This window comes from Aquila chrysaetos, chromosome 11 (assembly GCF_900496995.4).
Source record: "Aquila chrysaetos chrysaetos chromosome 11, bAquChr1.4, whole genome shotgun sequence".
NCBI lineage: Eukaryota > Metazoa > Chordata > Aves > Accipitriformes > Accipitridae > Aquila > Aquila chrysaetos.
In genome coordinates this window covers 19,015,601-19,031,646 of record NC_044014.1, presented here as the reverse complement: position 1 = coordinate 19,031,646, position 16,046 = coordinate 19,015,601, and the positions used below count along the sequence as shown (strand labels likewise).

General features: G+C 38.1%; 1 protein-coding gene across 8 annotated transcripts in view; it reads right to left on the bottom strand.

Moving 5' to 3' along the window:
* PLCE1 (phospholipase C epsilon 1) overlaps positions 1-16,046 on the bottom strand; it is a 167,225-nt gene that overhangs the window by 138,869 nt on the left and 12,310 nt on the right. For all 8 annotated transcript variants that reach the window (XM_030029872.1, XM_030029880.1, XM_030029871.1 and 5 more), the window contains exon 2: positions 35-1,637. In XM_030029872.1, coding sequence (XP_029885732.1) covers positions 35-1,222 — 1,188 coding nt within the window. In that variant the 5' untranslated portion in view covers positions 1,223-1,637. The remainder of the gene's footprint in view (positions 1-34; positions 1,638-16,046) is intronic.

Sequence of the window (16,046 nt, the reverse complement as noted above, 5' to 3'; positions counted from 1 at the left end):
AAAAACAACAAAACCAACACTATGAAAAGCTTACCTCGTACCATATAGACTTCTCAAGAAAGGAATTAAATTCCCATTTTATTAAGGACTGCATTATAGTTAGCTGTTCTGTTGTAATCCTAGAAAGCTTCAAGCCACTGTTGTTTCTCCTTTGCTCAACATAATTCCAAGCAACAGCTCCTATGTGCCCTGAAGGTAAAGTCCTAACAATTGCTCTCGTTCCAGTATAAACTGATTTTTTAACCTCTTTATCATTTTTACAGAAACGTCTTATTAATAAAGTAGAACGTTCCTTTTTGTTTCTAAAAAAATCCTCTTCCATCTCTTCTTCACAGTTATCATTACAGTCTTCAAAATGGCTCAGAAAGGGCTTTGAGGGCATTCTTCCAGTAAAGTTATTTCCACAGAAGTTGTGACCTGAGCACGCCACTTTAACCTTTCGTGGGGCTCTTTCCAGACATAAATACTTATCCCTTAAAGTGTCTTCATACAACTGCTGCCCATTTTCATTCTCACAATTATTTGTCAATTCCATTAATCTGCAAGTGCAGGCTGGGGAACCAGTGGTGTTACCATCATCAACACTTACTGGCTGCAAGCAGTCATCCAAAATGAAGCTGTTGTGTAAACTGCACAAAGCCGTTGATACATTCCTTTCACTAGCACAATGAAAGTGAAAAAAGGCCACTTTATCAGTATCATTGCTGTCATTCTTATTTACTGCTGTCTGGCTTCTTAACGGAGGTCCATTCATTTTCAACTGAATTTCAGCAAGCATGGCTCTTTCCAGTGAAACAGGAATTCCAGTTTCCAGGCATGCCTCTCCCCCTGCTAAAGGATCACAAGATTTATACAACTGGCTGCACGGGATATTACTCGTGAACTTTTTCTGTACAATGTTACAGTTAATGTTCGGAAATTCCACTGAATCAGGGATGGAGCTGTTCCTCTCCCAGAAGTTTTCATTGCTATTGTCATTAGTCAGTTGTTCTTTCGCCAGAGAGAGTATTTTGGGCACTGAGCCCTGAAGACTTTCTTCTTCAAGTCTGTGTAAGCATGAGAGAGCGTGTGTGGTTTGCCTTCCCGGACTGGCTGCATGTCTTTTTATAACATTGGTGTCCAAAGCATTTTCAGTATTTTCATCTTCAGCTGACTGAGCAGGTATCACTTTACCCTGTGCCACAGAGACGAGAACAGACGCTGTCATCTCCTCAGAGGTCATCTTGACACAGTCTTTAGTTGCTAGATGTGTGTTGGGGATGGTAGGGGGTGGTGCTGTCTATCAATCCTCACACCATGATTTCAGTGTAATAAAAGATTCAGTGCTAATTAATCAGGGAACACATAGTAAAATATACATTGAGTACTTGTTCTTTTTGAACTGGGTTTAAAAAAAATTAATTTTTTTGACAGTTGGGCTAGTAGGCTTTCCCAGCCTTGGATTACTGGCATGAAATACAAACATTTTTAAATCAGCTTCTTACTGTGATGTAATCATTTGACTTGTCTCTTCCCACAATTAATTATTCTATCATATGTAGCACACGCACTGTTGCCTCAGGTTGTAGAAGATGACCAAACATATAATCCATGTCCAAAGGTGCACCTCCCCATAGGGCATCCAAAAAGTTGGTTTTCTGTAAAGAAAAGAAGAAAAATATATATATTGAACAGAATCCATGGCACAAAATCCACCATCACAACTACAACAGAAAGAAATTTTTTTATGTAAAGAGAAGGAACACAAAACAACAGAAGTTAATTATACTGAGACCTAGAGAATTCCAAAACACACATTTAAATCTGTCTTAAAGTCTCACTTTACAATGTGGGGAAATCACAGTCATGTTTTACCTATTTAAATAGCTGTCTTCACTTCACTATGGAAAGCTACATGAATGCAGAAAAATAATTTTACTGAAGCTGTAACACTGAAATTGAATACACAAGATATATACAAAGAAAAAAAAGGAAATGTCTTTTCTATAATTTTTCTGACTCATAGCCAGGGTAAGTTAAAACATGTTGAAGAACAAAATCATTTTTAAACCTACACTGTCGTTTTAAACTAATTATTTTCCTGTTCAGAACTGAACCCTACCACTACTACAATTGGTTTTGTATTACGTGGTTTTTGTTTTCATTAAACTTTACGTTATTCCCATGAAATCATGAAGAAAACACAGTATTTTTGCCAGAAATTTATGACTGAAAAGCATGAAGGCAGAGTAGGGTAAAAGACTGAAATATTATCAATAATCTTTTTGACCCCTTTACTTATATGCCTTGAGCTGAAAAGTTAACCTGCCCTTCAATGTTGCCATCAATTCTCAGCTTCTTTCCTGCAAACAGCATGATAGAAGTAAATCTTGGAATCAGAAAATAAGAGGTTACAGATGGTTCAACAAAGGATAATAAGAGAGACACACCCAGACAAATCATGGTGAATTAAACAAATATAAGAGTATATTTCAATTTATCATATTTAATGTTTAAAAACATTAAGTGTGTTATTAAAAATGTGGAAAATGCAGAAAGTTACATTAAGGCCTAAGTTTACTAAAACAGTCTAAATTCAATAGAAACAAGAAAAAAAAAAATTACTTTGAAACTTCAGTAGCAAAACATATCACAAAACTGAGGCAAATCAATGGCTAGGTGTAACAACTTGACTACTGAATTGATCAATCAAATGTTGACCCAGGCACTATCTACATAAGCATAAGGGAATACCTTCTTCAATTCAGTTCATGCAGTTTAGCTAAGCATAATAATTAAATCATCTGTAGCTGATCAAACAACTAGGAATGATGGGAGGGATAAAACCAGGAAAGCTTAATAATGAAAGTAATTTGAAGTGTAAAATCTATTTTGATACTCTTCTCGAGTAACTATGATTAACAATTTTATTTTAAACCATTTTAGAGTTTCAGCTTCCATTTTTATTGATTACTACTACTCTTCATCCAAAAGCAGTTTGGCACAAATCAAAAGGTAAAACATACAACATAGTCTTTCGTTAATAGGACATTTGATATGCTATTTTCTCACACAATGAAATGCAAAAGTGTAACTAAATGTATCTTGGGGGGGGGGGGGGCCTCATCAAAAAGGAAAAACAAATTTAAGAAAAGTTACAGTTCGCTACAAAGCCATGGCTTAAAATTTTGCTAGCCTGTCAACAGCCAGCAAACTGTCTCTCTTCAAACAGTAGCTACCATAAAACCATGGCGAAAAAAAATGCAGTTTAATATTTCAATCAAGATTCCAATTTTATTGGTTTAACAACAGAAGAGAGATCAAGAAGGGTCGCAAAGGAAAGTGACAGAGACAGAACAAAGAGCCACAATTACATTCTCCACGCATTACAAAATGCGTGTGCATGCCAGAGCAGCCAGAGGAGAGTCAAGATGGGAAACTCAGATCCTGTACAAGAGAGAGATTTAGCACCAGAAAGTAAAATAAAAGCTACAGTTCATAGAATAGTTGTGTTGAAGGAGATAGCAGTAGCTGGATAAGAGTGGTGGGGACAGGACTTAAACTGGGGTCATGTTACCAACACTGTTTACAGAATACCCTATAAAATACTGCGACAGCACAACTGTAGAGGAGATACACTGAGAAGCCAACACCCAAGCAATTCTTTAATCTATATTCCTTGATAGTTCCTGTATCATTAAATTGTATCCTGAAATTCATTTTTAGTTCACTTTCTTCAATCTTTCCTGCCCTCCTTCCTCTTCAAATCCCCAGGTAACAGCTTACATAACTTTTTGCCACTATATGCTTGAAAAAAAACTGTAAGCAATCCATCTACAAATGTTCCCATTTTATTTCTTCTGGCAACCATTCCATGCCTTCGAGTCCAAATCTACATACAACAATGCTGATCAAAGGAGAAAGATCTAGAAGGAGCTAGAAGGAGAAGCAGCTGGGTTTTTTCTTGACCTCTTAAGTTTCTTTCTTGCTATATCAAGTAACAATAATACTTTGTTAAAGGTATAAAACACATATATGTATTAGTAATAGTCTTCAGGTTTTTTTAAGGATTTCTTTCATCTATCAAAACATCTCTAGTCTACTGATTCATCTTTCCTGTTTGCATCAGAAAAATTTCAGGCAATCGAATGAAAATACAAGCCACCAAAATACATTCATAAGTGTACTCCCTGTAATATTGCTAAGCCAGGAATAAAAATTAATGGAATGGATTGTCACTGCAAATAATATACCTCTTATTAGGCTGGCTGCCAAATGAAATTCTTACAACACAACATCACTATGAGGCAAAAAAGACAACATCATTATGCAACTTTAATATCACACAATGAATTTGAGATCACAAAACTGACCATGCATGTTAACTTGAAGTTTTTTACATCATTCTTTATGGAGAAACTTTAAAAAAAAAAAAAAAAAATCATATCGCTGATTTGCTTCTGTAAACAGAAACCTGCTAAAACCAGAGGTCCATTTATATCCCAGACTCTGTCCACAAAACTCATTCAGAGGCCAGGACTGGTCTTCCACAGTCCTCCTTCCTTCAGCATCATTCTGCCACGTCTCTCATGCCAAAATGTCTCCACAGGTGTCCTCCCCAAACTGCTTCTCTCAGATCTTTTTCTTTTCTCTAGAAACTTTATCTCAAATCTTCCCCAACAGTGGTTTTGTTGGTCACCTCGCTCCTCAACTCCAGAGGCTACATGCCTGCCCATTTCTGTCTACCAGCATCACTCTATCTATCTGTGCCCATGTTTGAAATCCATCCCATCGAGAATAATGTCTGCTTAAGAAGCTCCCTGTCTATGTCCAGCTGTTCCCATCCTCTCATGACCATTGCAACATGATAGGGAACCGATCCATCTCAAGAATTTTTTGCTCAAGTTACTTCACAGCTAGATCATTTTCCCAATCCAGTTCATACATGGTTGTACTAACATGTGTGCCGTAACAGCAGAAGGGAGAAAATGAGCAGCATAGGGAAGGGAAGAAAATGCTGCTTAAATTGGTTTACACAGTTCTGCAATTTGCAAATGTAATTTTATGTCAGCTATGTCAATCTAGCAGGTAGCTGCCACTAAAGCTGGCAGACTCACTCCCCTCCTCACTCTTGACCATCGGTCCCCATTTCCCCCATCTCATGCATCTAGAGATCATGAGTCCACAGAGTTAAGTTGATTCAGCTGGCTGATTTGTCAGGAAAATATTCTTTTCATCCAAATGAATTGACTCACCTTGTGGCCACATGATCACTACATTCCACGAAAAGGAAATATTAGGAATGCCTGGTAAGGACCACACGTCTCAGTAGTAGCTTCAGTTTAGATCATGTTTGCTATGATGTCTAAATGCACCCTGAACATAACAGATTAAGAGAAAACTTATCTATCGTATGAGTATGCTAAAATCTCATGGAACAGCAAGTAAAAACCATGATGGTAGAGCCTCTGATCTATGGACAACTGCAAAAATATCTGAAGCTGCGGCTCTGCTGAACAGATGACAAGGGTTTCATGTGTCCCCCATTACACTCTTCTCAGTCTCTGCTTTCCACTTTAATCAACAGATTTCAATTCACTGTGCCCAGCAAATTCCTTGAACTGTTGGGATTCATTAGATATGTTATGAAATGTGTTAACACAGTGTTATAAATGCTATCAAGTGTAAAACTCACAAGCTCAACCAATAAAACAGTATTTTGTAACTTACTGTAAAATTGCAGAATTACCACTCCCTGGGGCTTCCCTTACTTGCCTATCTGCATATGGGTGGCCAAAGCCTAGATCCTCATATAAAATCCTCATACAAACATATACATGCATTTGCATATAAAAACAATGCTGAAATTATTCAAAATCATATTCTTCTTGTTGCACATCCAACTCAAAACACACAGATTCACAGTTAAATCGGAATCTAAAAGCACATGAAGTAGACAGCTACGCTTGCACTGCATTCAACACATGCTGACATTTTCTAAAGCCAGTAGATTAGCTGATGAAATCCATTAATAACTACACTGGTTCATTTTACAAGGCTTAAGTTATGTCAGAAATGTAATGTGCTCCTTCTATCAGTAAAAGAAAGTAAAAATATAAGAAACTAGATCCAGCACTAGTGAATCATCTTGGATGCAGAGGTCAGCCAACTAAGACAAACGAATAATGAAAATAAACAATCTGGCAACCTTTCAGCACACACATTCACAAAATGTATTAAGTCTGAAAACATGTGACACAAAACTAATTTGTCTACTTTTTTTTTTTTCACACTGCTGCGTACACTTTAAGACTTAAAGTGCAAGCTGGTTCTACTTAGTATTAATAATAATTAATAACAACATTTAATAATTCCTTATTCCCCAGCCATCTGGGATTAAAGTCTACAACAGCCTAGGTAAAACATCCAACATAATCACAGACTATAAAACTGTATTAACTTAGTATCAGTGTAACCTATAATTCATTATTCAAGCTAATTTCCTTTTGAAGTCAGCAGGAATTCTGCTTCAAAGAAAAAAAACAGAATATTTTAAGACTTAAACTATTATTCAGTCTAAGGAAAGGCGTATCAAGGCTCAGAACCATCACACGATGTGGTAAGTCAGAAAGCCTTTCAACTCTAGGCTGTGAAGGAAAAGATTATTAGATAAATATTTGAGGATGCTCGTTGGACTGTGGGAAAAAACAGCAACTGTATGAGGGGGTAGTAAGGGATACATGTCATGGTAAAGATGGGGATTATTTAAAGAAGTTGCATGCTGCCAGAGATACCAAATGCAATTCAGTATGTAGGATGCATTGGGAGCTTCACAGGGAACTCAGTGAATGCCCAGTAGGGGCCAAGATTATGGGTGCAAAGAATGAGGGGGACTGACAAACAGACATGGGGCATTACAAAACCCATACTCATCGTTTCTGTGGGCAAACTGCTATTGGACTGGTACAGAAGGTAATTCAAGACGGCTAAAGGGCAAATGGAGGCGGCCTGACAATCCTCCCTTCTTCCCTGGCTGCACTGGGACACCCATAGCTATTTCTCCAACTTTCATCTTACATGCTACATATACATGGTGACTATGTATCCTAAACAAAAGACATTTCAGCACACACCACAAAAAAGCAGCAACAAAATAATTATATTAATTCAAATTAATATATATTTATACAGCATCTAAGGCACAAGCAATCAATGAGTAAGAGATTCTTGGGAAACAGTAGAGAAATAATTTGGCACAGTAGGTGGATACAAAACTATTGATCATTTCGCTCGGATCACCCCAACAACTGTGTTTAAACACTATAATCCCAGTTCAAGCTCTTAAGAAAACAACTGATTCATGAGAAACGTTGGTTGTATACTACAACTATCCATTTACAAGTACAAAAAAAAAAAAAAAAAAAAGAGCATTTTTTTTTAGTAAATAAGCTACAGTTTCTTCCAGAGCAATTTCTTGAAGAGAATAAGAAACCCACATTTATTAACTCCTCTTTAATTTATCCGGTATCATCCACACTGTTAGTTTCTCATGACAGTGCCTTATCTCAGAAACAAGCAGAAAATACCAGGACAAGAACAGGGCACCGATGTGTCGTCATCAGTTTTCTAAACCTTCCTTCTGCCCAGGGAACCAGGGGCAAACAGTAAGGAGGAAATAGCCAGACTCTTTAAGAATCACTCAAGATGTGCACAAACTCTATTTGAACAGTTGGAAGCAAGTTATAACAACATTTTATTTGGCACAGAGCATCATACGGAACCTCAGATTTACCACCAGTGTCTGTGTTTCAAAAACAAAAAAAAAATCTCAAAAAACTACAGTATTGATATATCCTGTCAAGTTAGAGAGTCTTTTTTTAATTTCTAGAATACCTATCTAAACATGATCAAGTATTACATGTCTCAAACTATGCAAATGGCTGCCAGATGGTGAACCCTCTCAATTGCCTCATCATTCATCACCGCATCAGGCAGAATTTGAAGCTACTGCCAGATACCAGCTCCACTCTTCATTTTTTTACAGAAATTCCTTTTCTGTATGAAGAGACGCACTGAGAGAACCCAAGACTGAATTTATCTTACTGTCAGGGTCAATTCTTTATTTCCTTCTAGATCTGACCTGCAATATGCTGTTTAAATAAACCTTTTGTTCAGTGGTTACTTGAATGTCATGATAAGTGGCCTTATCCGAAAACTGTAATTTCATTATCAACACTCAGATGAACAAGTCCTTCTATCTGAGATGCATGACAACTCTAACCATTAAAGGTGGTACTATCCTTCTCCATCTTTGAACAAATACTTCTGGAATAATTTCCTTAACTTTTTGAAGAACTGTGAAAACAGTCTCAAATGGGTGAAAAATATTTTGGAGCACTGAGTCTCACACTCATAGGAAAAGGGAGTGCAGCAGAATTTAAAACAAAATTCTTCAAAGTGCAGAATTCAATAAACTTGACACTGGTAAGTAGAATCTCTTGGAAAGATTAGATATACTATAAAGGAACACAAAATAACTGACAATTAATAAAAGATATTATATAAAACAAATATGTACCACCGTGATCTTGAAAACCAGGAGCATCAACTCAATTCTCCAGAGTTATATTCATCAGAGTTAATAACTGTAGTTACTAAATGAATCAATACTTTCTCTGCCCCTTACCAGACCATCATCAAATTAGACATAAATCTGTTTAAAGCTAATACAAAGAATTATACATCTTAACCACACTCTCTCAATTTTTAATCACCAAAATTTCTCTAGTTCCACTGCTGCGCAGATTTAAGAGTACCTGGTGATCTAAACAAAGACAATATGTCCTCAAAAGGAAGACTGTAATTCTAACTTTCTTACATTTTCACTACAGGAAATTCAGCCGAAGACGTAACAGGGAAGATGCATCATAAGCCAGGCAAAAGTTTAAAAATGAAAATGTACAGAATTCCTGTTAGAAGAAATGAAACAAAGACTGTAAACACCTCCAACAAACAAATAAAAACCAGAAATGCCATTCAGTAAAGCAAAATAAACAAGGTAACCTTCTTGATCAACAGTGACAATTATTATGATCAAATTAAAGTGTCTTGTAAAAACAAAGGATAAAAAAGCCAGAAAGGAATCCTAGATGAGAGAGCTGACTTCAAGAGCTTAAGCAGTATCAGCTGAGCAGGACCACTTTCCTATAGTTTCACAAACACTTTTTCATTTAGTCAACTTGCAAGACTTGTTCAGAAAAGCTTGGTCAACCCCCTTACGCCATCCTCAATATCTTATGTTCACTATATCCATCAGGATTAAAGATCACTGTATTCAAAACATGTATTTTTTCCATCCATACAGTCTCCTGGAAATTTTTCACCTTGAAGACAAATGTGAGATCAAGCAACTGAACAGCAGCTGAAACCTGTCTCAGACATGTAGAAATAAAAAACAAGATGCAAGGGACATGGTTTAATTGGGCAGCAAGTTTATTAACCTTTTCACCTGGCAGTGACTGGCAATAACTTGCACTATGCAGATGGTGATTTGTCCTTCATCAGTTCCACATGGGGAAGGTTTGCCATCAGTTCTTCACAGCTGTTCCCTACACCAATTAGACAGTCCTCATTGCCCTCCTTCTTTGCATGATTACCAGCCTAAGGAAAGGGGGACTTCGTCTTCAATGTGAAAACACTGGAAACCCCAATACTCCTTTCCAGCTTTTGTACAAACTACCCTTTTCTAATTTCAGTTTAGCCCTGAACCAAACTGCTATGAAGGAACATATGCACTGGACACAACATGAAAAGACAAGGGCAAGTAACAGGTTTGTCTCTTTCAACCCTGAGCACGTACCTGGCTAGTTAGCTCAGTATTTAATATGGGGATTAACTGAACCTAATAATACATCACTCTTGCCACAAGACCAGAACTGCCTCACTCAGGCCTACTGAGGATCTTGTACAGATCTGCAGCGAACAGTAAGTAGCATATTCACAGCACTGCCTGCACGTTCTGTGCGTATTTGAGTACCAAAAATCGATCATTCAGGTCCTTTGAAACACCTACAGCTTCAAACTGGGAAATACTTTAGCCATCATCCCCTTTCAAGGCTTTGTCCACCTTTGAAGATTTTGTGGTTCCCGTGGACTCAACGCCATCGTTCATATCTTCATTTTATCCTTTAACAAAGTTCTCAAGTTCTACACACACACATCTTCATTCACGTGGTTTCTCCTTAGTCAGTTTATGCCATTTCTCCTCAGTCGATAAAGCACAGTACGTTCATTCACTAAGGCCACCCAGTGTTAAATATGTTGGAAAATAACAGGAGGATCTTCTACTGATCGGAACTCTTAGTAAAGCCCTGCAAACTGAAGCAAAGAAGCAGAAGCGGAGGGGTTTTGTGCACAATGAATCTCAATTACAAATTAATTTTAAAATATTGCAAATGGTCAACAGTAACCTGGGACTACATATTAATGTCATTTGTAAACATGGTATACTCCCTCCGTTCCAGTTTCTAGCAAACACTCTCTTCAAAGAATCACTATCACAAATAAACTCAGTACATAAGCAGGAAAAATTACATTCTTTGAAAGCCAGATGAGTTCCTGAATGCGAAGAGAGAGTAAGTAGGAAATTGATTGCTGGCCTTCACTTGCAAAACCATCCCACCACAGATTCACAATGGCCCACCAGTGACAGAATTGGGTGTTTCATGCTCTGATCCCATTGTCTTCCTACTACACCTGTGAAAGATGCTTTCAGAGATGCTGCCTTGACCAAAGGATACTGTTTGTCTAAGTTGCTTCAAGCCTTGAGAAGTTAATGCCTTGGTCAGCCAGCCACCAGCCCAGCCCTACAGCAGGCTGACCCTTTCAGACTGGAGGACAGGGTTCAGACATCACAGCATGCCAGTCATACTCTACACCCTGCCTGGAGCACCACCTATGCCTCCCAACAAGGTTTCTCTCCCTGCACTGGGATCCAAGCTTCAGCAGTGATAGAAACCAGCACATCAGTTTCTACAGAAGTAGGTTTATTTACCTGGACACTGCAATAACAAGTACTAATTTGGAGGATCTACAAGCCTTAGCTCAGCAGCTTGTAACTGAGTGACAGTTCAGCCTCGAGGTAAAGAACTGTTTCCCAAATATCCTAGCACCATTACCCCTCATCTACCTTTTTCGTAAAGGTTAGCATCACAAGGCAGAAATCCATGCCCCTCCAGCAGGAATATTCCAGCACTGGCTAGCCTCTTTCTTATCTAGTTCCACTTAATAACAAAGTACCTTCCCATCTGAGCTCATCTAGCATTTCTGCCCAATGTGAAACCATACCTGTAAGGGACTTAAAGTGGCACACTGACATACATTTCAATAAATTCCAATTACAGCTTGCCATAAAAATCTGTCACCCAGCCAAAGTTTTAAAATTGATCTGAACCAGGTCACACAATAAGCAACAAGAACCCCTCAGGCTCCTTGTCTTGTTCATTCTTCCTCACAGCATTTTTCTTGTGTGAGCACCCAAGTCTTCTCTCATCTCCCTCTCTCTCACTGTCCTGCATCAGCTGTAATTCTAGCCACACTGGTGAGAACAGAACAAACCCGTAATAAAAACATTTCTGACTACTAAAATGTCTGATGGTATGTTAGAGGCGCATACATCACTACAGTTTATCTTCTGTAAACCGAAGCTAACACTTTTATTCACATTATGCTAAGCCACAGTAGTCCTATTAAAAACATTACTTGAGTAATAACTTACATATTATTGCTCAGCTGTCATAACTGCAACAACAGTAAGTCTGAAACCCTAGTAATGTTTCAAATAAAAATGAAAAGCTAATCTGTATGTGAACAAGAGTTCAGACATCTGTCAATCTATGCATTTACACTTTAGTTTTAGAAAAGCAAAGAAAAACATTTCAAATGCTGAAGACTAACATTATTAAATAACTGCACCACTCTTGCACTTTCTCAAAATACATTTTCTTTGTATACCATTCCTGACTTATTCATACCATTCACTCAGGAATCATAATATTTATTCTGTTATTATTTTTACTTTCTCTTTTTAACATCTGCTATTTCATCTGCATATTATTACCATGCCTAATAGAGAATGCAAGAGAAAAAACCAAGGTTTTTTGCTCAGAGGGTAATTAATTATCTGCTTGAGAAAGGTGTCATTTTCAGAAGACTATTGATCAAGCATCCCTGAAAATACATTAAACAATTTCTATACTACTACTGTTCTAACTTTTCTAGATATTAAGCACTGCGACACTGAAAACAGCACTACTCAAATACAGCAAACAATATTTGCTGAGCAAATCAACACTACATTCATTTTTTTGCCTACAATGGCTTTACCAACCTCATCGTACTCTGGGAGACATCTGACTCATTGAAGCCATGAAGTAATCTCTACGATGTTGGCTCTTGCCAGAATTAAACATGCAAGAAGCAAGTCACCACACAACTGCAAATTATTTTTTCGCAATGTTGCAAGGTATTTACTACATTAACATAAGAGGTCATTACCAACATAAACAATTTTAAGCGAACATTTTAAATTAAATTTTTTAATGTTTTAAAACTCTTGTAGGCATCACTGTAATTCACATTATAAATACTAGGAATTCAATCTTATTCAATAAATAAATAGGATGGAAACACACCCAGGGTCAAAATTTGGTTTCTTTTATAATACCATCATGTCTTCTAAGATAAATGGAACCAGACACAGAGAAAACTGTACGTTCACAGCAACTTCCATGTTCCTTAAGCTCCACTTGCATTTCTTTAACAACTTAACTTATTTGAAGGAGAAACATGCCTGAAGATCAACATAGCATGTCTCCATATATGATTATGACACATTTAGGCCATCTTTTATTTGAGGATCTTTAAAATGATTGCAATGAATGCCTATATCCTTGCTGAGCAAATGTAGATTTATTTGCTTTTCTTGGTTAACTTTCAGAGCCTCTATGAAAGTAGTCCATTAAGCATTTCTGACTACTTGTGAGATTCCTGTTTAGAATCTGTGGCTTATAATTGTGTATTTGGACTTCACCCTTTCTTTTAGGATGAAACCTTCAGCAAGTGTTCAACGTAACTGCAGTCATCATAAAACAACTCACTCTTGGGTAGTACAGTCGAGCTCCTTGCTTCAAGAATAGTAAGAATTTGGAATTCTAAACATGAAAATCTGCTCCCTTGGTAAGATGGGACTTTATCCCAGACTTTTAGTCTACTTCAGACTTCACAGTATAGTTAATTGGGATAAGAATGTGTGGCAAAAGCTAATTCTATACTTACCTAATGCAAACAATCACTTGTTCAAAGTTTGTTACATTTCTTAAAAGTTCTTGTACTTTCAGCTGAATAGATGGAATGCAATTTTAACACAATGAAGTTGTTAGTAAAATTAATGGACAAGTATTTCAGAGGATATTTAATGTCCATGCAGAGTATTCAGTAGCTAAAGGTACACTGAAAAACAACAGAACACTTGATAAACAAGCATTATATACCTTAGTTACTTCTAGAAATAATGAGTTCTGAGTAATCGTGATGTCTAAGGAGATGCCAGTTTCAACTGAAGCTTTTCTTACAGTTGGGGTATTACTAAGGACTTTCTCCTATATGGACCCTCCACTAATGTGTGAGCTCTCAGAGCAACTTCTTCACAGCCAGAATGATTTACAGAACTTCTTTTCTGTACTCAAGTAACATCTGCACAAAATTTGTTGAGTCTTTACCATCTTTTGAGATCTGCACTTTTGCAATAAACCTGATTGCTGATTGCTACAGGCCAAGTTAAAAGTTGGCAGAAAAGACGCAGACACACAGTGTGACTTTGCAAAGTCGTTTCCCTAAGAAACCAGGCTAAAAAATGAAGTCATAATTTGGAAAAGGACACTTCCTTCTCTGGAACACCCTTTTTTATTTTGACATAAGCAGCAATATGTGCCAGAGACTCTGCTAGTATCCAAACAACATTGCTTCATTAAAATCTGAAAATGCTGCTAGGGAATCTTGTTGGGTTTTTTTACCCTAAACTAGATACACGTATGTTCCAATATTGATATGCCTCAGTAATAACATATTATGTGAAAATGAGCGCTACATACATAGGCTACACTTTCTCAGTCAAGCAGAAAGATTAGTTTGCATGCATTTGATTGTGCATCCCTGCTGCTATCACGTTATTTAATATCCTTGTGTTTAGCTCTAAAAGTTCCTAGAAGGGAGGAGGCATATACATATGCCTGATGTATACCCTAAGGTTGAGCAGAGAAGGGAAAGCATCAGAGAGGAAACAGTCAGTGCCACAGTTAAACAAGCCAAAGAACCCAACCACAAAAGGACTGTAAAAGATAATGAACCAGCAAACACATGCTGAAACACTCAAGGTTATTTCTGCTGTAACAGTTAAAGAGGATGAAACTACTGTTTTCTGTAATGTACTTGGGCACGATAACCCCAAACCAATGTTGCAACTAGCACATGATATGTGATGGTAACCCAGGAGGGGATCGCCACAGATCTCTGTCAGAGGGAGTGTCAGGGCCCCAAGCACACCAAGTCCTTAAATGCCATAACCGGCCCCACCTGTGACCCCCACCAACGGGCCCAGGAGCCATTTCAGCTCAGGATTGTCCCCCCAGTCCTGGGCTGAGCTATGTCCTTGGCAGCTCTGGGCCCAGGCCTGTCCTCTGCTGCTCCTGACCTTTCGACCAGACCCGTCAGATTGATGTCGGACCCGATTCACCTGCTGGTGCTGGTCTCAGGATGAGCGGCCCACAGCAGAGCCTCAGCCCCCGGCTCATCCTCCCACTGCCGCCTCCTGCGCTCCCCCATGAGGGAGATCGTTGGCCTCACCATCAGCCACAACCGCGTTCTCACCCCAAACGATAAAAAGAAGTTGAGGAAATTTAATGATCAAGTAACACCCAAACAGCACAATGAATACAGACTTTTGTACGTTGCCAGCAAGGCCAAGAGCAGGCACGAGGTTGTTACTCTGAAACACTGAATCAAACACTATCAGGCCGGTACTGAGGCAGCAAACTGCAAGATAAGGAGCAGCCCAAGGCCTTGTAATCAGGCTTCTCTTGGGCAAGATGACAACACTGACTTCATCCCGCTGAGGGGAAAACCTGTAGACTAGATGCAGGAGGCTCACCTGCAGGACTGACTGTTCAACGATGACCTTAGCAGGCAGCTGAGTGCGTTACGAAGTAATAACTGGCATAAGAAAAGATCCCTGAGGGGAGGCAAAGCAGCAATGAAAACTAATGGTCTGTGCAATCTACACAGTTTTGAACAAAACAACGGCTGATGTTAGCAACGGTGCTCTGCGTGCAACAAAAACCTATGCAATATTTCAAAACAGCGTAAAAACAAAAAACTGTTTCAAGACAGTTTGTAAGGCAATGCATATCAGTGGTTTGCCACAACTCGTCAAGCTCATTGATGATACATAGAGAAAGTGTTTTTAAATGGTAGCTCGGTGAGGATATCATCACCTGTACCAGCACTCACAAGGTGCAACAGGCAGTCTGAAGCTCTCCATTTTCCCAACTAATATCTTGCATACTATATGGAGGTCTTTGTTTAAATAATAACATCTAATTTCTAATGTGGATGTTATTACCTTCCCGTACGTCACTTTCTGGTTGTTAGGAAGCCAACAAGGAAGAAGCAGATCATGTATGAGAACTGAGGTGAGGAGGAAAAAAAAAATAGTACCTATACATCTAGAATAAAGTTCATGGCTAACAGTAGATGACCTATGAAGAAACAACATATAAAACTAGCATACATAAATGAAAGCAGACTAACCTGTCCTTTAAGATTTCAAATTAAATATTGTTCATCTGTCATCTTAGGCACACTACTGCCACACCTCAAAACAGTTACCTGCTCCTGCAGATCTTTTTCATTTCCGTCCTTTCCAAATCAATTGGCATCCTTAAGTTCTAGGGCTTCTTTTTTTTTTTAATCAATAGTCCTCTTATTTTATTATGAACTTATCTTGCAAACTG